The following is a 26,803-nucleotide window of genomic DNA, read 5'->3' as shown; positions in this document are numbered from 1 at the left end:
AAAAATAAATAAATAAAAGAAAAGATTAAAAAAAACCAAAATGCTCAAATATGATCAAGCTGTTGAATAGATCAGTGCCACACACTAGATTTTGGGAGTATTTTGGTCTGTCAGAAGAAACTCCCTACCAAATTTTAAAGAAAGAAAAACATATATGTACAAAAATAAGGGTAAATATGATGAAGGGATGGAATATGACTGCAAAGATGAAAATTATAAAAGATTTTATAAAAGGAATTGATAAGGTAAGAAGTTGGTTGAGAAAAGAAAGGAGGAATTTTAAAAAAAAAGTGAGAGAATGTGATTAGGCAGGAGACTAGAATAAAGCCATACACTAGAAATTTAGGGTATATTTTGGTCTGTTAGATGAAACTGTATCCCAAAATTTTAAAGAGAGAGAGACTTATATATATACCAAAAATAAGGTAAACTACAATGAAGGGATAGAATATGACTTTTAAAAATGAGAACTAAAAAAGATTTTTCAAAAGTGATTGATAAGATGTTTGTTGAAAAAGGGAAAAGGAAAAAAATTAAAAAAATAGAAAAAGAAAAAAAGAAAATTAAAAAAAGTAACTTTGAAAGACTAAAGAATCATGGGGAAAAAAGCCATGAATTCTACGTGCTGTATTCCCCTAGTGCTGGAGTTCTGCCATTCTCATTGATTGGTAGAGTTGGTCTTGGCTGGATGTTCTTGCTGATCTTCTGGGGGAGGGGCCTGTTGCAGTGATTCTCCAATGTCTTTGCCCGAGGTGGAATTGCCCGCCCTTGCTGGGGGCCAGGCTAAGTAATATGCTCAGGTTTGCTCTGGGTAGCTTTTTTTTTTCTGAGTAGCTTTTGTTCCCTGCAAGCTTTCTGTACAGCTTTGGAGGACAAGAGTGAAAATGGAGGCCTCCCGATCTCTGCTCTAGAGGAGCCAAGAGCTTGGGGCCCCACTCCTCAGTGAGCCCGAGAGAAAAGAAACCAATCACTCCTGTCTCCCCAGTCTCTGGCTGCACTCCTTGCTCACCTGGCCTGTGACCGAGCGTTTCTATCTCTTTTAGGGAGACCCTTTTTGGAGTCTCCAAACCCAGCAGATCCCTGCGGTGCACTCCTGCACTGTTCCTCCCAGGGGAGGAAGGAGAGTCTCCCCGGATCTGCAGCTTCTTGAGTCCCTGTTGGAAGAGCAGTGGCCCAACTGTGCCGCGGATCACAGTTTATGGCAACCCCAACCTGAGATCCCGTTCTCGGCTCCATCTCTGCAGCTGGCTTCCCCGCTCCAATACTTGGGAGCTCTGTCACACTCAGGCACCCCTGGTCTTCGTGACCCCAAGGGTCCTGCGACCACACTGTCACAGCAAGTGTTCCACCCCCTGCTAAGCCACTGGAGTGACGTCCCTCAGCAGAGCCAACTTCTAAAAGTTCTGATTTTGTGCTCCACTGCTCTATCACTTGTGGGTAGCAGCTGGTGGAGGCCCCCTCCTCCCTCCATCTATCTTCCTGAATATCACCTCAGATTCACTTCTTTGCACATCCTACCTTCCAGAAAATTTTCACTTTCCTGTTCAGAGAGTTGCTGCTATTCTTTTCTTCAATCTCCTGTTGAGTTCGTAGGTGTTCAGAATGGTTTGATCCCTATCTAGCTGAATTCCTGGGACCAGACAAAATTTAGTTTTCCTATTCCTCTGCCATCTTGCTCCTTTATCCTAATTTATTTATTTTTTAAAGAATTTATTTATTTATTTGAGATAGAGAATGATAGCGAGAGCATGACCTGGGAGATGGAGGGAGAGGGAGAAGCAGGCTCCCCATTGAGCAGGGAGCCCAAAACAGGGATCAATCCCAGGACCCTGGGATCATGACCTGAGCTGAAATCAAGAAATGGATGCATAGCTGACTGAGCCACTCAGGAGCCCCTGTCAAATGATTTTTTCTGCATGAGTTAATATGATCATGTGATTTTTTAACTGACTGAGCCACCTAGGTGCCCCAAGTTTTAATATATTTAAATAACTTGGGGCACCTGGGTGGCTCAGTTGGTTGAGCGACTGCCTTCGGCTCGGGTCATGATCCCGGAGTCCTGGGATCGAGTCCCACATTGGGCTCCCGGCTGAGCGGGGAGCCTGCTTCTCCCTCTGACCCTCTCCCCTCTAATGCTGTTTCTCTCTCGCTCTCTCTCTAATAAATAAATAAAATCTTAAAAAAATAAAATAAAATAAAAAATAAATAAATAAATAACTGAATCATATTGCACATATTATTTGATCATATTGGAATTAAATTAGTAATTAACATTATGAAAATATGTATAAAGTATCCAAATATTTGAAATGTGAACAATATACTTCCAAATAACCCATACATGAAATAAGAAATCCTAAAGAAAATTGAAAATAAAGTGAATAATAATAAAAACATAACATTCTAAAATTTATAAAATGCTGCTACAATTAAGAAGGAGAAATTTATAACTTTAATGACTATTTTACAAAAGAGGAAATATTTAAAATAAATGACCTAAGCTTGCATACTAATAATGTAGAAAAAAATAAAAATTAATGTAAGTAGAATAAATAGAATAGAAATAAGAGCTGAAATCAGTGAAACAGAAAACAGACCAATAGAGAAAATCACACAAGTGAATCATTTATTCTTTGAAAAGAATAAGACAATTGTTAACCCCTAGAAAAGTTAATAAAAGAGAAAAAAACAAAAGAGAGGAAGAAATCAAATCTTTCATAAAAGGAATGAAAGAAAGACAATACTACATATTATACAGACATTGACATAACAATAAAGGGATGTTTTATTAATCTCCATTTAATAAAAATAAATTGTTAATTTTAAACTTTTTAACAATTAACAGATTGTTAATAAAGGAAGATTGACAACTTTAACTTTAAAACTTGACAACTTAAGTTGAAAAAAATCCTTAAAAGCAGAAATTCTTCAAACTGGCAAATGAGAAAAAAATCTGAATAATGTGATTTCTGTTAAAATCAACAATAAAAAGACAAGCCAATTTAAAAATGGAAAATGGAATGAAATACACAATAAAGATATACAAATGGCCTCCAAGTACAGCCACTTTGGAAGTCAGTTTTGGCAGCTTCTTACAAAATTACATGTACTCTTATCATATAATCCAACAATTGTGCTCCTTGGTATTTACCCAAATGAATTGAAAACTTATGTCCACACAAATTCTTTGCACAAATGTTTAAAACAGCTTTATTCATAGTTGCCCAAGTTTGGAAGCTATCAAGATGTCCTATAATAGGTGAATGGTAATAAACAAACTGCAGAAAATCTATACAGTGGTATATTATATCACAATGAAGAATAAGTAATGTGCACATGGATGTTTACAATAACTTTATCCATATTTGCCAAAACTTGGAAGCAACCAAGATAGGTACGTGGATAGATAAACTGTGGTACATCCAGACAATAGAATATTATTCAATGTTAAAAAAATGAAATAAGCTATCAAGCCATGAAAAGACATGGAGAAAACTTAAATGCCTATCAGTAAGTGAAAGAAGCCAATCAGAAAAGTTTACATACTGTATCATTCCAAAGCAAATGACATTCTGGAAAACGCAAAATTATGGAGTCTTCTAAAAAGTCAGTTTTTGCAGGGGTTTGGAGGAGGGAGGGTGAATAGGCAGAGCACAGAAGATTTTTAGGGTTGTGAAATTATTCTGTATGGTGTTATAATGGTGGATACATGTTATATACATTCGTCAAAACCCACAGAATATACAACTCCAGGAGGGAACCCTAATGTAAACTATAGACTTCAGATGATAATGATGTGTCAATGCAGGTTCATGGATTGTAACAAATGTACCACTCAGGTGCAAGATATTGATAGCAGGGGATTTTGTTGGTATAAGTGTGGTAGGGGCATAAGATATATAGGAACTCTCAGTTCTTCCCTTCAATTTTTTTCTGTAAACCTACAACTGGTCTAAAAAGTAGCCTATTAATAAACAAACATACAAAAATGCAAAACACTGGGCGCCTTGGGTGGATTAGTCTGCCTTCAGCTGGGGTCATGATCTCGGAGTCCTGGAATGTAGTCCTGTATTGGGCTCCCTGCTCAGCAGGGAGTCTGCTTCTACCTCTGCCCCTCACCCTGCTCCCTGCTCTCTCTCACACACTCTCTCTCTCTCAAATAAATAAATAAAATCTTAAAAAAAAAACACAATGATATACCTTTTTTTTTTTTTTTTTGCCCACTGGGTTGCCTAAAATCAAAATGGTCAGTTATATCAATTTTGGCAAGGACATGGAGCACCCAGCACTCTCATTTATTGCTAATAGGAGGGTAAAATTGTATTATCACCATTTCACATCCACTAGAATGACCAAAATCAAAAAGACTGACAGCACATTATGTAGGCTGTTGAGTACCAGGAATTCTCATATATTCTGGTAGAATGTAAAATTATCTAACTCAACTATGGAGAACTGTTGCAGTTTCTTATAAAGATAAGCCCACACCTTAACTATGGAGAACAAACTGATAGTTACCAGAGGGAGATGGGTGGGGGAATGGGTGAAATAGGTGATAGGGATTAAGGAGTGTGCGCTTGTCGTGATGAGCACTGGGTGATGTATGGAATTGTTGAATCTCTATATTGTACATCTGAAACTAATATAACATTGTATGTTAACTATACTAAAATTAAAATTTTTAAAAAAGATAAGCACAGTTTTCCCTTCCTTTCCCTATTGTCCCCCATGCTGAAGGGGGGAAATCAGAGAGGGAGACAAACCATGAGAGACTATGGACCCTAAGAAACAAACTGAGGGTTTCAGAGGGGAGGGGAGCTGAGAGGAGGGGATAGTCAGATGATGGCCATTAAGGAGGGCACGTGTTATGATGAGCACTGGGTATTATATGCAACTAATGAATCATTGAACACTACATCAAAAACTAATGATACACTGTATGGTGGCTAACTTAACATAATAAAAATAAAGTAAAATAAAAAAGATAAACACATATCTACTCTATGTCTCATCATTCAACCTGATGTTTCATTTCAAGATGAAAATGCTCTAAAAAGACTTTTAAAACAATTCTCAAGTCAGTCTTTTTTTTTTTTTACCATATTAGCCCCAAATTATAAATATCTCAAACGTCAGCAGGAGATAGACAAACAGGTGATAGATTAACAGGTGCCATATAAGTAAAATGGAATTCTATTCAGCATTAAACCATATAGCAAACTTCCTATGCATCCAAAAACATTTTTTAAAAAATGTTGAATCTCCACACAAAAATAGTATATATACTATACTAAGTCCATTTATATGAAATTTGAAAACAGGCAAAACTGATATAAGGCAAGAGAAATCAGAAAGTGGTTGCCTTTGGACATAGAGGAATTGACTGAGGAAAGGCACACTGGACCTTTATTTGATAAATAAAATGTTATTTATTTTGTTTAGGGAGATAGCTACTCCATGACAAAGCTCACTAAACAGAATACTGTAGCTCTATGCATTTTGTTTTATATTAATTATATCTAAAGCTAAAAAAATACTTTGGAAAAAAATATTTTGGCAGCGCCGATGTAATGGCAAGGAATGTTGGCTTTTGGCAACTAATAGATCAGGCTTTAATTCCAGAGTTAGCAATACATTGCCAAATCTGTGACAAGTTAATTACCATCCTAAGCCTCAATTTCTTGGTATGTTAAATGGGGCCAAACACCTGTGATTTTTGTGAGGAATATATACTGAGTATATAAAGCTTTTAGAGTGATATTTGACCACATAATAAGCATTCAATAAATAGTAGTTATGGTATTTTAATGAATTCCTTGCAATTCTTCCTTCAAATGCCTTGTACTTCTGATACATCCTATGCAGTTCTGTTTTTTTTTTTTTCTTTTATGGCTCAGGTTGTCTATTTGGAAACCACTCATGAATCTCTCTCACAGCTTTTTTTGTTTTCTTTTCATTGCTACTGCCAGCATTACAACCCCATCCCCCCACACTTCAAGCATAAGTGACTATTCAGTTATTTGCATCAACCCTGATCAATATGAGTTTTAAACAATGCAAACAGTAACACTTTATTGCACTAAAAATACCATGTCAATATCTGTATGTGTCTATTAGATTTGGTTTCAGATTCTCCTCTGCAGTGCTGCTCATACCACAGTATTGGGCACATACTGAATTCTTAATAAAAGGTATTTCATAAATAAATTATTTTAGACTTTTTGAAAATCATAACTGATTATTTTACCCACTTATAAATGTTTACACTAAGTCTAACAGCTATATCGGAGTGAAAGATATGTACTTTTAGTTCTAATCTTACACTTTCATTATTTTTTATGGCCATTCAGGATGAACGGGGTATATAAGAGTGAACAAAACAAGGTTCTAGTCTGCATGGAGGCTCCATTCTTATGGTGAATCAGATAGTAAAGAAATACACAAAATTTTAATATGCCTGCCTCAATGATTTTCCTACTTCTACTTGTCTATCCTCAGTTCTCCTTCTGCCAATTTTTTAATTACTTGTGTTATCCTTTTTTAATATAATTATGAAAATACTGAAAATCTTTTATATTAGAAGACAGACATCTATATTCCCCGGATATTTTGTATATATTTGTCTTTTGCTTTCTACTCACCTTGGGTTTTTAAGCTGTTTCATGGAGAAGCAAGGAAAGGGAATTTTGGGAAGACTTGGTTTAGAGGCATAGAAGTGGAAGAGCATACACACAGAAGGGTGGTAGGGCTTCAGGAAGCTCAAAGATTCCATAAGGAGAAGGCAGGTTTGGAGAGACCTATTTAAAGCTTGTAGTCCAAATTCCCCACTGTACTCAGGACAGCTTTGGGTTTTCCTGTTATTAAAGCAGTCAATCTTCACAAAGTAGTTATATGTTACTTGATTTCTCAGGTTATTTGATGTTGGGAGTAGGTAATTTGTGAGTAGCTAGGTTTTCAAGTGGCCTGCATCTGAGAGCACGGATTGTCTAAAATAGGCAGATTTTCCAGGGAATACACCCATTTCATCTACCATTCCTGGTTCCACCAGAATCATTAATGTGTATACCCAAGTTTTTCTCTACTGGTTAAACAATGTTACCAATGAATCACATGGGTGCTAATGTAAAACTTGACTACTTTCCATTCTGAATGACACTATTTAAAAAAAAAAACTCTTGATATTTCCTTTTTGGTTTCTTTATCACCTTTGGGCAAAAATTGGGCCTCGTTTTACATAATGAATTTAGTGGGAGTTGGCATTGGGTAGCATTTGGGACATAGGGACAGTTGGGACCTACTAGTAGCCATTTATTGTATAGGATGACTCACAGCATGGTGAACTGAAGGTTAACTCTGCCATAATACTGAAAAAGAAATGGTTAGTAAAAGAACTTAATATCTCAGAAAACTATACATTTTAATTAGAGAAGGAACAAGTATGTTTTATTGAGGGTAGAAATGCCAAAGGCTGAAAAATGAACTCATTTTCCCAAAGCCATCTATAGCCAGTAACTGTCATGTGTCGGGATTGGTATTTGGGGAACACCAAGGTTATATGTCTAGAGTCAGTCCCTCTAAAGTACTTCTAAATCCCTACCAAAATGAGAAGTCTTATGTGAACTGTTAATGCACAAGAGGGACCTGGAAGCCATGAAGCAGGGTGGTATCCATTGTGTAGAAGCAACTTGATGGGTATATATGGGAGTTACATATTAGACACCAGGAATGAGATGCTTGTCATTGAAAATGAAGATGTTCCTAAGGGATAATAACTCTGATTCCTCATCTCTTCAGTTGCCAGAAAAGAAAACACTGAAACCTCACTCTGAAATTATTCTTCATTATTTAAAGCAATAATAATCTTGGGAGTGTGTTTATGTCTTTATTGGAATTCACAAATTACCAAATTTGAGGAACATCGGATAAGGGTACCTCAGGAGGAGTAGGGTATGGCCTTCATCATTCTCTTCTGCCCCCTTGTGGTGTCTTTCATGGTATCTTTCTGGACTCTTGCCCTAGGTGAAAACAGTCTCTTCTAAACTAAACATCCTTGTTATTTAGTATTTTGAGTATTTCCAGAAAACTACCCAGCTAGAAGTGAGACTGTCACGTCCTTTCAACATGAAGTAGTATAGTGTTACCCAATCATTTTTATGTCTTCTGTTTTATCTATCATCTATTTATCTAATTTTAAAACTGATTTTGCTCAAGTAGATTTCCCTGAAATTTCATATTTTATTCTTCATTTATTTTCCCTATATATTAATCTTAGATCTATTTATTCACTCATTTTATTGTTTTCTGGTGCATTTTTTTGCTTTCATTTTCATTATTTCCTTCCTGCTCTGTAACTGATTAATAGCACTAAGAAACCCACCTTGTTCTTTCGTCCTAGCCATTCCACAGAAAATTTTCCTGGTACTAAAAAATGCTGTCTTCCATTGATGTCTGGAACATCTGAATTTCCATGATTTCTTTCTTTCTCTCTGTAGGTCTTTATCATCCCTTTTCTCTGCTTGTGTCCAAAAATGTCTGTATACTTCAAGATATATCTCAGGAGTTTCACTCTAAACACTTCTGCAACCACATTCACTCCCACAGTTAAGGAGTACCTTAACTCCCAGTTCGGTTTTCTTTTGAATCCCAAGTCATCATACAAGATGGTCTATAGAGCATCTCTCCTTGGCAGTCCCACAGCATTGCAAATGTCCATGTCCCAATCAATACTCATAAATCTCTCTTGCTATGTGCCTCCCACTGTGTCCCTAAGAGAATCAACTACATTAGCAACTTCCCACTTTCCCAGGACAGACTTATATGTCTTCTCCATCTTCTTTACCTTAAATTATAATAGCAGCCTACTATGATTCCTGAATCTCTCACCTACATAGATTCACTTCTTTTATCCTCGGCTCCGATTTTGCTATATCTGAGCTCAGACCACACCATCTCCCCCCTCATGGATGCCTTCCATGTTACCAGTGGTCTGTTCCTACTCTATACTGCAGAACTGTGATTTCTAAAACATAGATCTGTTCCTGTCACTCCTCTTTGAAAACTCATCCATGGTAAGTCTCACCAGGCTGCATTTGGGGACTGGACAGAGTGAGAAGGGATCTTGTGTCAGCCAGGATTTCTGGTAGACGCCCCTATGCACTATCCACTTGTGGTGGTCGGGGGCGGGGAAGGGGCGGGATTGAGCCCCCTTCCCCCCTCCTCCTTACTGCGGAAAGCTGCAGAGCTAAGGGCACTTACTTCCTATTCACCAGTCAGCAGGGAGGGATCCTCTGATCAGCCACGTAGGCATTCTCTTCTCTCTGGAGGAAAAGGCCCAGCAGCTGTCGGAGGAAAAGGCCCACCAGCTGTCAGAGCAAAGGGACATGTCGCAGCTAAGTAAGAATTTGGGTGATTCGAGTCCCCCGGCCGAGGCCCCTAAGCCTCCGGTCTATAGCCGCCCTACGGTTCTGATGCGGGCCCCGCCCGCCTCCTCTCGGGCTCCGCCAGTCCCTTGGGATCCACCTCCGATTGATTTGCAGGCTTCACTGGCCGCTTGGCAGGCACCTCAGCCTGCTTGGGAGGCCCCACAGGGCCAGCCGCCTACCCCAGTGGCTCCGATGGCCCAACCTCCGGCCCTGGGTGGCCCGATGGTCCAGGCTCCCCCTCTGGGAGGCCCGATGGGCAAGCCTCCGACTCCCGGAGTCCTGATGATCCATCCTCCCCCTCCGGGAGCCCCGATGGCCCAGCCTCCGACTCCGGGAGTCCTGATGATGCATCCTTCAGCTCCCGGAGCCCCGATGGCCCATCCTCCCCCCCCGGGGACCCCGATGGCCCATCCTCCCCCTCCGGGGACCCCGATGGCCCATCCTCCCCCTCCGGGGACCCCGATGGCCCATCCTCCCCCTCCCGGGACCCCGATGGTGCATCCTCCCCCTCCGGGGACACCGATGGCGCATCCTCCTCCTCCGGGGACACCGATGGCTCACCCTCCCCCTCCGGGGACACCGATGGCCCATCCTCCCCCTCCGGGGACCCCGATGGCCCAGCCTCCAACTCCGGGAGTCCTGATGGCCCAGCCTCTGACTCCGGGAGTCCTGATGGTCCAGCCTCCTGCTCCGGGAGCCCCGATGGCCCAGCCTCCGCCCCCAGGAGCCTTGATGACCCAGCCTCCGCCTCCGGGAGCCCCGATGGCCAAGCCTCCTGGTCCCGGAGTCCTGATGATTCATCCTCCAGGTTCGAGAGCTCCGATCACCCAGCCTCCAGCTTCAGGAGCCCCGATGGCACAGCCGGCAGCCCCACCTGCGCAGCCTCTGGCTTCATGGGCCCCACAGGCTCAGCCTCTGATTCTGCAAATCCAGTCTCAGGTTATAAGGGCTCCTCCGCAGGTTCCCCAGGGCCCGCAGGCCCCGCCGGCGCAGCTGGCCACACCCCCCGGCTGGCAGGCCACCTCGCCGGGATGGCAGGCCCCGCCGCAAGGCTGGCAAGCCACGCCTCTGGCTTGGCAGGCCACACAGGTCACCTGGCAGGCTCCGACCATTGCCTGGCAGGCACCACCACCCGTGCGCCAGGGCCCACCGCCCATCCGCCCGGGCCCACCACCCATCCGACCTGGCCCCCCGCCGGTGCGCCAGGCCCCGCCCCCGATTCGCCAGGCACCACCACTGATACGCCAGGCACCGCCGCCCATCCGACCTGCCCCACAGGTCCTGGCCACCCCACCACCACTCTGGCAGGCCCTGCCACCCCCGCCGCCGCTGCGGCAGGCTCCACAGGCTAGGCTGCCCACCCCGCAGGTGCGGGCAGCTCCACAGGTGAGGGCGGCACCGCAGGTGCCCACTGCCCCGCCTGCCACGCAGGTGCCCACGGCACCTCCCGCTGGCCCGCAGGCACCCCAGGCTGTGCTGTCTGCTCCTCTGTCAGCCCCACAGGCTGTACACTGCCCACCCATCATCTGGCAGGCCCCCAAAGGCCAAGCCCCAGTGCCACACGAGCTGCCGACGTCGATGGAATTCCAGGATGTGCAGCAAGCCCAGGCTCTGGCCTGGCAGGCTCCCAAGGCCCCTGGGCAATTCTGGCAGCCCGTGCCCACCCAGGAGGCCCAGAGGCAGGGCCCACCACTGGTTCAGCTGGAGCAGCCCTTTCAGGGGGTCCCGGCCTCCCAAAAGGCCCTGCAAATCCAGCTACCCACCCAGCAGGCCCAGCCCTCGGGCCCGCAAGCAGAGCTGCCCACCTTGCAACTCCAGCCCTCCTGGCAAGGCCCCCCAACAGCCTTGCAGGGCCAGCCCGGAGCTCCCTTAGCGGCAGCAAATTTTCCCATGGGCTCCGCTAAATCACTGATGACTCCATCGGGAGAATCCAGGGCCTCTTCAATAGAACGAAGGACCTCTTCAAAGGAACGTAGGACCTCTTCAAAGGAACGGAGGGCCCCTTCGAAGGATCGCATGATCTTTGCTGCCACTTTTTGTGCTCCAAAGGCAGTGTCAGCTGCCAGAGCACATCTGCCGACTGCCTGGAAAAACTTGCCTGCCACTTCGGAGACCTTCACTGCCACTTCAAGGGTCTTTCCAACTACCTCCCGGTTCCAGCCTGCCTCTTCTAATGCCTTTCAGGGCCCATCTGCCCCCTCTGAGACCCCGAAGTCACTGCCACTTGCTCTGCAGGATCCATTTGCCTGCATGGAAGCCCTGCCTGCTGTCCCATGGGTTCCGCAGCCCAATGTGAATGCTCCAAAAGCAGCCCAGGCAGTGCCAACCATCCTGATGGCTACAGCAGCTGCCCCCAAGGCAATGGCCACCACTCAAGAGGCCTCGAAGACATCTGCTGAGCCGCCACCGCGTCGCTCTGGAAAAGCCACCCGGAAGAAGAAACATCTGAATACCGAAGAGGACGGCAGTGGCCCAATGCTGGCCCTGCGTGACTGGCAGGCTCCGAGACCCTGGGAAAATCTGAACTTGAATGACTGGGAGGTTGAAAACCCTATTCAGGTCCTGGGTGACTGGGAGGGCCCGAGCACCTCCCGTGGCCTGAGTGGCTGGGAGGGCCCAAGCACCTCCCGCATCCTGAGTGGCTGGGAAGGGCCCAGCACAACCTGGGCTCTGAGTGCCTGGGAGGGCCCAAGCACTTCGAGGGCCCTGGGTCTCTGGGAAAGCCCAGGTAGCCCTCAGCCCCTGATCATCTCTGAGTTCGCCAATCTCTCTCAGGGATTTGGTGCCACTCAGCATGACCCCAAGTTGGAGACTCAGGCTTTGTCTCCCTTGGATGAGAGAGCGAATGCATTGGTGCAGTTCCTCTTGGTCAAGGATCAAGCCAAGGTGCCCATCAAGCGTTCAGAGATGGTGAAATTCATCATCCGTGAATATAAAGATGAGTGCTTGGATATCATCAACCGTGCCAACAATAAGCTGCAGTGTGTCTTCGGTTATCAATTGAAAGAAATTGATCCCGAAAACCACTCTTATATTATCATCAACAAGCTGGGGCACCATAAGGGTGAACCGGTGGCATCTTACTTAGACAGGCCCAAGTTAGGCCTCCTGATGGTGGTTCTGAGTCTCATCTTTATGAAAGGCAATTGTGTCAGGGAGGACATGATCTTTAGTTTTCTGTACAGGTTAGGGTTGGATGTCCGAGAGACACATGCTCTCTTTGGAAATACAAAGAAGCTCATCACCGAAGTGTTTGTAAGGCAGAAGTACCTAGAGTACAGGCGAATCCCCTATACTGAGCCAGCAGAATATGAGTTCCTCTGGGGCCCCCGAGCATTCCTCGAAACCAGCAAGATGCTTGTTTTGAGGTTTTTGGCCAAGCTCCATAAGAGAGATCCACGGTGCTGGCCTTTGCAGTACTTTGAAGCGTTGGCAGAGTGTGAGTCTGAAGATTTGGATGAAGATGAGCCTGGATCCGGCGATAATGCCGGTGACCCCACCAGCAGTTCCCCTCCCCGCTAATATGGTTCCTTCCGCAGAAATCTCATTCCTTTGGGTTCCTGGCCAGAGGCCACTGACAGGGTGGGGTGGGGTGGGGGGGTGTTTTGTTTCTGGTGTTTATGTTCCAGTTCTATGTGTGTAAGTTTGGATTTAAATTTGGTTCCCCTTGGTATCTGCCAAAGCTTTGTACATTTTCATGTGGTGTTGATTTTGATTGGCTACTGTTCTATTTGGTATTTTGGCATCTGTATTTTTAAGTGAGATCTGTGATTCTCTGTTTTGTGTTATAATTGTTATGTTTTGGTATCAGAGTTGTGCTGGCTTTGTGAAATGAATTGAGAAGCTATCCATCTCATTCTGGTACAGATTATGTAGTATTGAAATAGGCTGTTCTTTGAACATTAAAATGACTCATCAGTAAAAGCTGTCTGCAGAAAATAAATATCTATATCTATATATATAAATATACTTTCAGCATAACATGAAAGTGTTTGTCTTTATTCTCATTTTTACTCTAGACGACGAGAGCCAAGTTTTACCATATTCTATGAATAGACTTAAACATCAAGATTACTACCAGTGATAGTAGAAACCACAGTAATGAACCTTTCTCAAGGACAGTGCTACATTTGTCATAATAATGCAGTGATTATGTTGTGTGGTAATATATAAGATTCCCTTAATTCAAAAGTAAAACTTCACAAGTCAGTGAGGTTGAATCAGGAAGAGGTTGAATATCTCCTCTGATTTAATCCTCACAGTAGTCCTTCAAAGTAGACATTATTATTCCCATTTTGTAGATGAGTGTCTAAGGATCCAGTAGATTAATTAAATGGCACATATCAGTGGCAATTTGAAGCAGACTTTTCTCCTTAAGTTTAGGTGGGAAAGAAGGACCATCTTCTTTCAGCACTAGCTAGGTTTATTAGCTATGTGGATGAACTGGCCCATGGGGTAGTTGTCAGTTATGTCGCCCATGGTGGGTGTCCAGCAGCTCAGGAGATGTGGGTTTCATCAACACACTGATACTGGGATGGAAATGTCCCCTGCAAAGTATCTAGACTTATAAAAGGAAAAAGGAAACACCAGGCTCCAATGTGGATTGCAGGTGGTGGTGGAAAGGGAGGGAGATACATAACTAATAACATGGAGGTCTAAGGGGAAGTTCCTGGTTGGAGTGGGGGCATAAATCCAAACATACAGGGGGTCAGCTGATAATGTCCGGAGGCTGCTAAATAACTTAGCCAACCCTTGGGTGCAGGGCCTGATGTGGGAGGGAAGGCAACCAAATCCACCTGAGTGCTTCGGGAAAAGATACGCACATACCAGAGTGGTGTATACAAGCAGACTTTCCTGAAGTTATGACTCTCTTCATGTGGACAGGGATTATCTGCACTGCTGTCACCTCTACTGCCCTAAAAGGATCAAGAATCCTACCCTAAAGCCCTCTTCTCTGGGTAAAGATTAAGTTCCAGAAACAAGGTAAATAGTGATAGTGGAATTCTTCTGCCATCTAGGGGCATATCACGGGTCCTCTCAGTTGCTCCTGCCGCTGTACAGTATAAGCCCCTGCCGCAGTGCTTAAAGTCATACCCTGAATACCTGGGTTGTGGCTATCACTTGCTTCATAATCTTTGACCATAATTTTACTAGCATCTCTGCCCAAACATGCCTTCTTTTCTCTTATCATAGGACAAGGTAAGATCTCTTTTCCAAGTGAAAACAACTGGCACTTAGGAAGCTGAGCCTGTATATTATGAGATGAACATATACAAGGGAGAGTTCCATTCTCTGCACAGGCAGAGCTGAGCTTTCTAGGGTAACTGGTCCCACTAGAGAACCTGCTTGGCAAGTTGTCCAAGTCGCTAGATTTTCCAGAAATTCAGAGGTAGTTTCTTGTAAACTTTTTGGGTCCGCCAGTACTGTGTTTCTGCCCCAAATCAATCTTTACTTACTTTGTGGACAACAACTAGTGCCCATTGAAGGCAACAGCATTGCCCCAGCTGACAACCATCCCCAAAAGAGGGTTTCATGGGATAGAAGAGTGCACATGGATTTAGTATTTCTTGTTTGTTTTTAGTTCATTTATTATAGTTTCTATAGTTTCCTCCAAATCATTTATTTATGCACGGGGTGCTTGAGCAAGTTGCTCTTGGTGAAACAAAACCATAATCCTCCATCCTATTTATCTCATATCTGATATAAAGCAAATAACCTTATTTCACCAATGCCAAGGGCTTAAGATCTGAGTTAGTTTAAATTCTAATGAAAGGTAAATTATAATAATAATGATTTTTAACTACAAATAAACTAACTAGCCAAATATTCAATGGAAAAGTTTAGGAATAGTTGATGTTATAAAATCAGAAGGCAGAAAACAAAACTCTGGGAATACATGAAAATACAGGGCACGGGTTGTGATGAGCACTGGGTGTTCTATGCAACTAATGCATCGTTGAACACTACATCAAAAAGCAATAATGTACAATAAGTTGGTTGATTGAACATAATAAAAAAAGCAGTGAAAACAAATTTAAGATCCACTTATTTGAAAGTTCCAAAATGTAGATAAATGTAGTACACAGCTTTTTATGTTATAATGGAGAAAAAAATTAAAACCCCTGTAAATAAATGGGTAAAAGATATCAGATAACAAAAAAAAAAGACATGCATGTGTCAAATAACAATGAAAAATGTTACACCCCCCTAATATTTAAAGACTGAAATATTAGACCAGTTTTCATTCATTAAATGGACATAGAGTAGAATAAAAGCCCATGGAACATCCAGTGTAAGTAGACTTATGAAACAGGCACCCTTCGTTCCACACTACTGATGGAAGTATAAATTACTACAACTTGCCCTGAAATAAATTTAGCCAATGGCATCTTCAAGAGTTTTAAAAATATTTGTACTATTTTACCTGGAAATTCCTCATATGGGAATATACTGAATGGAAATAATCTGTAGTAGGGGCAAAGGTTCTTCACAAAAAAGAATGGCTTATGGAAGATTTATAATGTTTACATACCTTCTCCCCATACCACCATACACATATCAGGGTGTATGTGGAATGTTCTGCTGAAAAGATCAAAGTCTTCCTCAAGAAACAACTTACAGTTTGCTCCTACAAAATTATGTGCTGTGGAGCAGTGGCATGACAATCTGTAGTTAAAAAATGTAAAGTGGATGCTAGACTCTCAACAAAGCCATAAAACAATCTCAATAAAAGCCATTTCACATTAAGCTATATGGTCAAATTGAGTGCACTATTGTATAGGATGTTAAATTATAAGCAAGTTGATGTCTTAAGATATTTACTTAAAAATTATCTGAATTTCGGAATGATTTTACTCTAAGCCATGCCTCCCAATAGCCATAAGGACAAAGATCAGTTGTTTGTTAAACTACTCATAAAGCAACAATGTCAGCAAACAAAAATTGATAATTGTGGCTATGATGGATGGAGCACTCCCTACGGCCCCTATGACCTCCACTGGACACCCACAACTCATGTCACCTTCTCATTTACTGTCATAATACTTGAATAGGATCATTCCTGACACTCCTGTGTCTGTTGCCAGAACCTTAAATTTGGGCATCTCCCTCATATGATCAGACATCCTGCTATGGCAGTTTTGCCATCTTGTATGGTCAATGTTTTCTCTTCTCTCCATCCCTGTGGCCATTGTTGCTTGCCTGAACTTTGCAGCTGCCTTTGGCATGACCTCTAACTTCAGTAATGCCCCTCACACAATTCACTACACTGGCTGCCCAGATCATAATGTTTTCATTGCTTTAAAGCATTTGATGGCTCTCGATTTTCCTTGAAGTTAGATGCAGCCCTCCTTAGCTCACTTTCCTCATCCTAAGGGTCAAGGAGCGGTAGGGTAGAGGTGGACTAGGCTAAATCAGGATTTACAAATGAGTTCAGGGGTCCCTCTGCTGGATATTTTGAGGAACTCCTTGAATTCTGTATTGAAAACACCTATGTCAGCAATAATGGGTCCTAAGGCAGAAGACCCTGACATTTAGATCACAGACCCTTCCTGCTTACTTTTGTCCCCAACCCAGAAAGTCATATGGACCCAGGAAATCAATGGTTAGGACAATAGGTCTGACCTTTCTGGAGAGACTGTCTAGGAAATGAAGCCTAGAGTGGATCCATCTTTAGAACCTAAGCCTCATTTTCCCGAGTGCAAGCAATTTATTTCTTCCAAATCTTCCCAAGGGTTCTACTGTGAATGACATAAAGAAACCTATAACACTATGAGCCCATTGGTCCAATCCCCTAATCCTTTTAGATTCTTCAAGTTATACCTGCCCCTTTCTGCTTAAGAGATGAAACCCATGGGGAGCTTCCTTCATTACCAGCTTCCTCCTATTTTGCTTCGTGGCACTGCAGAAATTATTCTGGGGGTCTCAGTGAGATGCCTTTATGCAAATGCACTTGCTCTAAAAGCTGCCAATCCATCTCCCAGTGACACTGGCTTTCTATACTGTCACTTGTTCAAAGTACATTCAGCTTGAGAACCATGGTTAATAAAGGGATTGGTGTTGTCCAGTCAATCAGCAATAACCACAGAAGCATTTCCTAGACCTTGTAGACTGCCCGGAGCATACTCTATAGTAGCTCATAATATTTCCCTGAAGTAGAGCTAGGTTGGTCCACAAACCTGTGGAATTTAAGTGTTGGCATTGTGGCTTCTGTAAGACATCTTTAAAAAACATTTTGTTTTGAAATAATAGATTCACAGGAAGTTGCAAAGATTATACAAGGCTAATGCACCTTTTATCTGGTTTCCACCAATGTTTACATCTTATTTAGTTATAGTAAAATATCAAGTATGTTGACATTGGTACCATGTGTATGTGTAGCTCAATATTTTATCATAAATGTAGATTCTGTAAACATCACTCTAATCAACATCCAGATCTATTTTTCAAACATGCTATCCCTTTATAGTCACGTGCATCCCCAACTATGCCTAACCCCTGGCCATCTCTACTCTATTCTGTATCTCCATAATTTTGTCAGTTTGATAATCTTATATAAATTGAATACCTTCGAGACTGGCATTTTTCACTCCATAATGTGACTGATATAAATCTAAGTTGTTGCATGTCTCAATAGTTCATTCCTTTTAATGTTGATAAAATATTTATCTATGAAGGGCATTTTAGTTGTTTCCAGTTTTGAGCTACTACAAAGTTGCTATGAACATTCATGGACAGGATTTTGTATAGACATAAATTTTCATTTATCTGGGCTCATGGGTGTAGTTGCTGGGTTGCATGGCAATTGCATATTTATCCTTTGAATGAAACTACCAAACTATTTTCCATAATGGCTACACCATTTTACATTCCCACTAGCAATGTATGAGAGATCCAGTTTCTCTGCATCCTCACCAAAAATCGGTGTATTCACTCTTAGAATAAATTTAGAGGTCCTAATAGGTATGTACTGATATCTTGTTGTGCCTTAATTTGAATTTCCCTAATGGTGAGAGGAGTTGAATTCTTTCCCTGTACTTATTTGTTATTTGTATGTCTTCTTTAATGGAATGTTTGTTCATCCCCTTTGTCCATTTTCTAAATGAACTTTTTGTTTTCTAATACTGAGTTTTGAGAGTTCTTTATGTAATCTAGATTTGAGTCCTTTACTATATAGGTTGATTACAAGTATTTTCTTCCAGGCTGTAGTTTGGCTGTCCATTATCATAGCAGCACAAAGTCTTTATATAGCAAAACTTTTAAATTTTGATGAAGTCTAATTTATTGATTTTTCCTTTTATAGATCATGCCTAAAACATCAGACCCTAGGTCCCAAAGATTTTTCTCCTACATTTTCTTGCAAAAGTTTAATAACATTACATTTTAGATTTACTTCTGTGATCCACTGTTAGATTATTTTGTATAAAGTGTTAAGTTTAGACTGGGGTTCTTTTTTTTTTTTCTTATGCACATCTCATTGTTCTAGTAATATTTGTTGAAAAGTCTATCCTTTCAATATTAAATTGCTTTTGAACCTTTGTCAAAAAATCAGTTGGCTCTGCTCATGTGGGCTACTTCTGAGTTCTCTATTTTGTTTGATTGATTAATGTGTCTATCCTTCCACTGATACTACACCTTCTTGACTATAGTTGTATAATGTCCAGAAATCAAGTACAATGATTCTCCTCACATTATTATTTTCTTTCAAAATTATTTGTAGTTATTCTATATCTTTAACTTTCCATGCCAATTTAAAAATAGCCTTGTCCATATCTTTAAAAAAAATAACTTGCTGGGAGTTTTGTGGGAATTTAATTTGGCCTGTATATCCAATTGGGTAGAATCAACTTTTTACTATGTTGAGTCTTCCAATCCATAAACACAGTATATCTCTCCATTTATTTGGATTACCTTTGATCGCTTTCATCAGCATTTTGTATTTTTCAGTATATAAGTCATAGATATGTTTTTAGATTTATACCTAAGTATTTTATTCTTTTTAAAAAGATTTTATATGTTTATTTGACAGAATTTTAATTCTATTTACTAATATTTTGTTAGATTTTTTAAACCCATATTCATAAGGATGTTGTTATTTATTTTTCCATTCTTCTCATTGTTTTCTTTTTTTGGGGGGGGAGTGGTGTCCTATGTCTGATTTTGGTATCAGGTATTACTTATTTCATAAAATGTTCCTTCCACTTCTACATTCTGGAAGTGATTGCGTAAAATTAGTGTCAATTCTCTTTTTAAAAAAAGTATTTGGTAGAATTGTCTAGTGAAACCACAGATTTTTTAAGGAATTATTTTCTAATACAGTTTTGCTTCAAGACTGAGGGAATTCTGCTGCATGTAAGCATAACATTTAGTGGGGCTTCCACTGGGAAGATATCAGCCTATCCCTTAAGATGATCCAAAAATGGGTGTCATTGTTTCTTCTTTAGGAGCACCCAGGTTCAGCACCAGTCCCTCCCTGATGGCAAAGGACAAAGTCCTGACTGGGCTTCAGCTACGACTGATGTCTGAAATTCTAGTATGTCACATACTTTTCCATCTCTGCTTTCTGTTGCCAGAAGACAAAGAGTTTGGCCTTGGTCTCTGAGCTATTCCTCTCTTTCATCCAATGTGTGACTCATTTTCACTCCCTTAGAAAGTTCTATAATTAAAAACAAAGATATCAGCACCCTTACCCAGAAAAGTTGAAATTGTTAAGGATACAAAAAGAGGACAAAGCAGTTCTCAAATGCAGTGGTCATAAAGTCAGTGAGTTCCATAGCCTGGGATTCAGCCACTATCATTACATTAGCTACTATATATACTATATATACAGTATATATAGTCAAGTGATCCTTATTGAAACATTTTCCTTTGTAGTTCTTAACTAGCCTGGCACTCCACTGCATCACTGTTGATGTCATCTATGATGTCATGAGGGTGGCAGCTATCAACATGGCAACCCACAGATTGGGTAGTCCCCAGGGTCCCTTTAATGGTTCCAGAGAGTTCTCTGGCTAAAGATCGGTACCACATCTATTGGGCAATATTGAAAATCTCATCCAAAGTGATATTTCCACTGTGCTTAATATTTTTCTGCTTCTTTCTGCCTTTTGGTCATTCCTTGAGGGCTTCAGTAATCAGGAGCGAGGCAGAAGGTACAACTTCAATCTGGGCCTGTCTGTTCTCAATGGTCATTTTCACTGTAATCCTCAGACCCTTCAAATCACTGGTTGTCTTGGTGATGTCATCACCAAACTCTTTTGGAGACAGACCCAGGGGGCCAGGGCAGACCTGGGACCAATTTCCCCACCAGTGCACCTCAGCTATACAACTTTGATCTCACTGGGGACGAACATAGGCAGCATGGTGGAGGTTACTGGTGTCAGATGAACCCAGATTTGGGGAGCACTTTCACCTCCTCTGAGCCAAAAGCCAAAAAGAGAAGCTACCATATATTTTTGAGGTTTCTCAGCAATAAGTAGGCTGACAACATACATTTGCAACTTTGCCATCATCCTATTGCCCATCTGCATGTTTCTGCAGAAGCTGGCCAGAGAAATATCAAGATTTCAGTTAATTTATTTCTATATTAAACACTAACATAACATAATAAAATAAAAAAATAGAATTGTTGAAAAAAATAAACAGTAAGTTTAAAGAGATAACTAAAAGGCAATGGTGTGATGATTAAGCAAAGCTTATATTCAGATTAGCTATAATTCAAGAGTTCCTTCATTCTGCTTCATTGGTTGACCCTTTAATCTTAGGGAGGAGAGACATCTACTGTTAGTGAGCACACTGTTCTAGGCAACTGCAACAAAAAAGTGAGGAGACAGATAAAGTTCCTATTATCACAGAGCATACATTATAGTGAAGAGAGATGAATAATAAATATCTTCGGAAGTGTCAATAGTGATTGTATTGTGCTGAAACTACAACAAATTATAAAGAGTAACAGAAGCTCTTTGTAGATATTGTGATCAGAGAAGGGATCTATGAGCAGTGAGTATTTGCGATGATATTTTAAAGACAGAATGGAGCCAGAGCACATAAAAGCCTGGGAGAATAACATTTTAAGCAGAGGAATTAGCTAGTGGCAAGGTCATAAGGAGGAGGCATTCATAGATTGGTAACAGATGAACCATGAGAGACTATGGACTCTGAGAAACAAACAGTGTTTTAGAGGGGAGGGGCGAGGGGGGATTGGTTAGCCCGGTGATGGGTATTAAGGAGGGCACGTACTGCATGGAGCACTGGGTGTTATACAAAAACAATGGATTGTGGATCACCACATCAAAAACTAATGATGTATTGTATGGTGACTAATATAACATAATAAAATTAAAAAAAAAACAAATTTACATGTGCCTGGAACAGTGAGTGTCAGGGTCGAATTGGTTGAGATGAGGTGGCAGATATAAAAATATAGACAGTAGGAAAGGGAGGGAAAACTGAATGGGAAGAAATCAGAGAGGGAGACAAACCATATATGACTCTTGACTCTGGGAAACAAACTGAGGGTTGCAGAAAGGGAGTTTGGTGGGTGATGGGCATTAAGGAGGGCACATGATGTGATAGCACTGGGTATTATACACAACTAATGAATCATTGAACATTAGATCAAAGACTAATGATGTACTCTATGTTGGCTAATTGAATTTAAATAAAAATTAATAGAATAAAAAAATATAGACAAAGTATGTCAACAAAGTTTCAATCACCTTGCTATTTTTTCCATTGAATTCCACTGAATCTACCTAATACCTTTTCCATTGAGTTTAACCTATGCCTGCATGTGTCTACCTAAAATAGCCAATTACAGCTACTGTAGTCACTTATATTTTCATTTCTGTAGCCACATTATCCTGCATCCTATTTCCTAATTCATAATTAAAACAGAGTGTAATTATCAACATAGGTTACATCAAAGGTTAAAAATGTCCCATGCAGGTATTGCAAAACCAATGTTATACTTTATTTGCTGGTACCCAGGACCCACTCTTATCAGTTTTATACTGGGACACAATTTTTAATTTTTTAATAATTTGTATATAACCAGTCAGACTCCAACTCCATTCTTCCCTATATCCCATTAGTAAGAAATTTATAAAGCAGGTGTGTAGAGGGCTCTACTGTTTGTCATTTCTACCTTCTCCGCTTAACCCAGTCTTTTCCCTGCTGGTAGACACTTGGTTTGGTTAGTATGCTCAGTCTACCATGAACTAATGTAAGGTTATTCCTTTCCCCAATCCAGAAGCAGTTTAAATCAATCATAATAATTCAAATATCACTCCCCATTGATGGGCATAAGATAAAGTCTGCCTGGAGGCCTTCAGAAATATTTTCTTCCAATAGCATGAAGAACATTAGGAGAAGGAAGGGAAAAATGAAGGGGGGGAAATCAGAGGGAGAGATGAACCAAGAGAGACTATGGACTCTGAGAAACAAACTGAGGGTTTTAGAGGGGAGGAGAGTTCGGGATGTGTTAGCCTGGTGATGGATATTAAGGAGGGCACGTACTGCATGGAGCACTAGGTGTTACACAAAAACAGTGAATCGTGGATCACTACATCAAAAACTAATGCTGTATTGTATGGTGACTAACATAACATAATAAAATTAAATTAAATTTAAAAAAATATTTTCTTTCATAATAAGAGTATATTATTTAAAAGGAGAATAGAAAATAGCTCTTCTTAGCACTGGAACCTATAATATCTTCATGGGCTTCCTGGAACTACTCCAGTTATCATATAATCATTATAGAAACATCACTCACATGCTAAGGAGCATATGTTGCAAAGATATAAAACACCCATGACTTTGATGATATGGTTGAGCCACTAAATTAACAAATCTTACCTGTGGGACATTTTAAAAACACTTTTAGTTTATTGTTGTTGTTGTTTTGTTTTGTTTTGTTTACCTACAGCCCCAAACATCTGAATTGATCCTAATTATTTCACAGTAAGATCTGGGCAACAAGTTACATGTTCTCCCCAAGTAGCCACAGACTCTATATTTCATGCATCAGTCATGCTTCTTTGACAATACTATTTCTGGTAGAGTTTCAATGTCAAGTGAATGCTTTGGACAATCAGTAACCTTGAATTATGATAAACCTCTATTCACTTCTGAATCACTATTAACTTATAGCTCTTGTTTCTTTATCTGGTCTTTGAGCCTCAGATGAGTAATGGTTAAAACAGGTGTAAGCATTCACATACAATGATTTTTCTTTTTGTACCTCCACTTGGTGAGGCACCTAGCCAAGGAGTGAACCAGACATGCTCCACTGCAACCTTGCATGACTTCATCTTGTACTGATAATATTTTATATAGGAGTTTAGCAAAAGCCATCAGATTTCCTACTACACACTACATTCTGTGTGCCTCAGACTTTCTGTCATGGTCTGCAATAGCACACTTAGAAGTTCTGGCACTGAGTTACTGAGTTCAACCCCCACCTTAAGGCACATTCCCTATTCTAGCCATTGCAGGAAATGAGAGCGGAACCCTGCTGTAGCTGTGAGCCATCCTGTTGTCAGTGACAGGCAGACAGATTGGGAGATTCCCACTGCCAGAGAACAGTGGCTCTGAAAATCTGAAGCTGATGGAAAATCAAGGAAAATAATTGTAGCCTACACATGTCAAACAATTCACAAGTGTTCCAAAATGCTGTGACCCCCAAACTCATTTTCTCAGGAAATGTTTATTGTACATGTAGTACATAGCACTATTGCATATGTGGTACATGGCAATACATGGTAAACATTTTTCATAGATTATCACATTCAATTGTCTCAAACACCCTAGAAGAAAAGTCAACTATCTCTTCCCATTTTACAAATGAAACTGAAGCTTATAAGGGTGTAGTAAATTTCTGAAGACCATTCAGCTAAGGATATGGATCTATAACCAGTTTGCACAGTCTTAGAGCCAGGGCTATGAACGCAGGTACCGCTCTCCCTTTTATCATATGTGTTCTGGCTGCTCACATGCTTGAATTTAACTGTGGCTTCCTGTCAGTGGTCTTCACATACATGACATTGCCTCTAGGGATTGCTCTTTTGTTGTTCTGTCCATGCCATGAATTACTAACCTGGACTGCTTTGATCTGAATAAGTAGCCTCATCATGGGTTCGTGTGAGTGGCTGTCCTTTTTTTGGAGACTAATACCCATAAACGAGCAAAGCAATTTAGTAACATTAGTTTGCCTCTTTATCCCATTAGCCGATTATGGGTTTATACATAGTATGCTTGTTTATGGATTGCAAATGGAATCCTTCAGCAAGTTCATCCATGGAAATGAATGTGGTGAGAGTAAATTAACCAGATTCATGCAGCTGGCCAAGGCTACTGGAGCCATCTGGCCCGAGGATCACATTTTATGCTTCTTGCCTGTCTTTGGAAAGACAGAAGTAACCATCACCCCTTTCTAATATGATGTTCACTTCTTAGTAGTTTTTGGATCTCATAAAAAGGATACACCTAAGGGAAGTTTTTTCTGGAAGTCATTGAGAGAGGGCTTTATTCAAACTTGATGGTAGTTTTAGGGTTGACTACCTTAGGGTTTTGACAGAAATTGTTGGATATGCTCAAATAAATCTAGAAAAATGATGAGCCATCTCCCTTTACAGAATCTGTATGAGTTATATTTATGTAGCTTAGATGCCAAAATGAACCCAGGCCTGGGTTATCATATTCCCTGAAAGGTTAATATGGTGTTCATGTAGAGATAGATTATACTAGTGGCATTCCTAGGCTGGGGGGCATGTAGGGTGTGTGGTACTAGCTGGAATGAATTCCTGTTCTCTTGGTAGCTAGGAGCCACCAGAGACCTAGTTGACCTTCCTAGGAGAATGTTGTGTGCTGATGCCTAGAAAGATGAAGCATTTTAGAGATACAGTTCATCATCCCTGGTCATTTTGGACCCAGAGATAACACTTCTGTTACTCCACTGACATATTAAAACCTGTAATCTTTGGTTAGGAATTCCTGATATCTGGAGGAGCAAAGAAAAAAATATAAAGGGAACAAAAAGTCAGCAGGAGTGAAAGGAAAACAGCTTGCACTTAGGGAGAGAGTTGCATAATAAAGTTGAGAATTCCTGATCATTTCAGAATACAATGAGGTAAAATACACTGTCTGAAATCAAGGTTTTGTGAGAACACATTAAAGGCTTCCTAATAACGTCATATATTTGAATTCTGCTTTTATGCAGCCCTATCGATTCATAAAAAATCTACTATTTGTTTCAGCTCTGACATGTAAAGAGTTTGGAAGTCATCATCCTTGTCCTTAAATGAAGAAAAATTCATACAAACAAAAAACCAGTGTGTTTTCTTAAATCCATCAGAGAACTGAGGCTGCAGGGTAAACCAGTCACCCTAAAATCTGGAAAGAGAGTAACTCCAGGAAGATACAGGATATGAAATATTGGGGTAGAAGTCATCAGATGCCATAGACAGGAGGAAAGTCTTTACCATAGAACAACACAGGAAAGGAAAGTTTATCTGCTCCATCCTCACTCCAGCCTTCCAGAGTCATCTATGAAATAATAATAATAATAAAAGCTATAGCCAACATCGGAGAGAACACCAAGAAAACAGGTTGGGAGCATAATAACCAAGCAAGATAAAAGAAGATGGGGAAAAAACTATATCCTTGGTGGAGGGTCAGAGGCACTTACGAAGACCCCCAAAACAGAAGCACACTGTATGCCCCAACGATGGAGACTTGATCAGAAGCTTAGAGAACACCACTCCCCCTGTCAACTTCACCACCACACTAGCAAGCCCCCAGCAATAATAACAGTGGGTTAGAGCAAGAGCTGCAAGATGTAGAGTCTCTCTACAGGGCCCTAAAATTCAACACCCATTCATAAAAAACTAGAAGGGATCTTCCTTAATGTAATAAAGGATTTATGTGGAAAATGTACTTCTAACATCATACTTAATGGTTAGAGACTGAATGCCTTCTTTCTAAGATAATGAGAGTATGCCTTTGGGAAAGTATAAACACAAAGATCAGTGGAACAAAATAGAAAACCCAGAAATAGACCATGACAAGTGCAGCCAACTGATTTTTTTTTCAGAGTGTAGGGATAGAGGGAACATTCCTCAAGTTCATAAAATCCATCTATTAAAAACCCACAGTGAATATCATCCTCAATGGGGAAAAACTGAGAGCCTTTCCTTTAAGATCAGGAACATGTCAAGGATGCCCACTCTCACCACTATTTTTCAACATAGTACTAGAAGTCCTAGCAACAATGATCAGACAACAAAAAGAAATAAAAGGTATTTAAATTGACAAAGAAGAAGTCAAACTCTCTCTTTTTGCAGATGACATGATACTTTATGTGGAAACCCAAAAGACTCCAC

General features: G+C 40.9%; 1 protein-coding gene across 1 annotated transcript; it reads left to right on the top strand.

Annotated features, from left to right (window-relative positions):
- Positions 1 to 9,130: 9,130 nt before the first annotated feature.
- Positions 9,131 to 13,393, top strand: MAGEL2 (MAGE family member L2). The gene has a single exon (XM_025892947.2). It carries the CDS (start codon positions 9,381 to 9,383, stop codon positions 12,942 to 12,944), a length of 3,564 nt encoding a protein of 1,187 aa, XP_025748732.1. The 5' UTR covers positions 9,131 to 9,380; the 3' UTR covers positions 12,945 to 13,393.
- The last annotated feature ends 13,410 nt before the right edge of the window (positions 13,394 to 26,803 follow it).

This window comes from Callorhinus ursinus, unplaced genomic scaffold (assembly GCF_003265705.2).
Source record: "Callorhinus ursinus isolate GAN/ISIS: 27379988/994484 unplaced genomic scaffold, GSC_fseal_2.0 scaffold47, whole genome shotgun sequence".
NCBI classification, from domain to species: Eukaryota; Metazoa; Chordata; class Mammalia; order Carnivora; family Otariidae; genus Callorhinus; species Callorhinus ursinus.
This window is presented reverse-complemented; position numbering and strand designations above follow the sequence as displayed.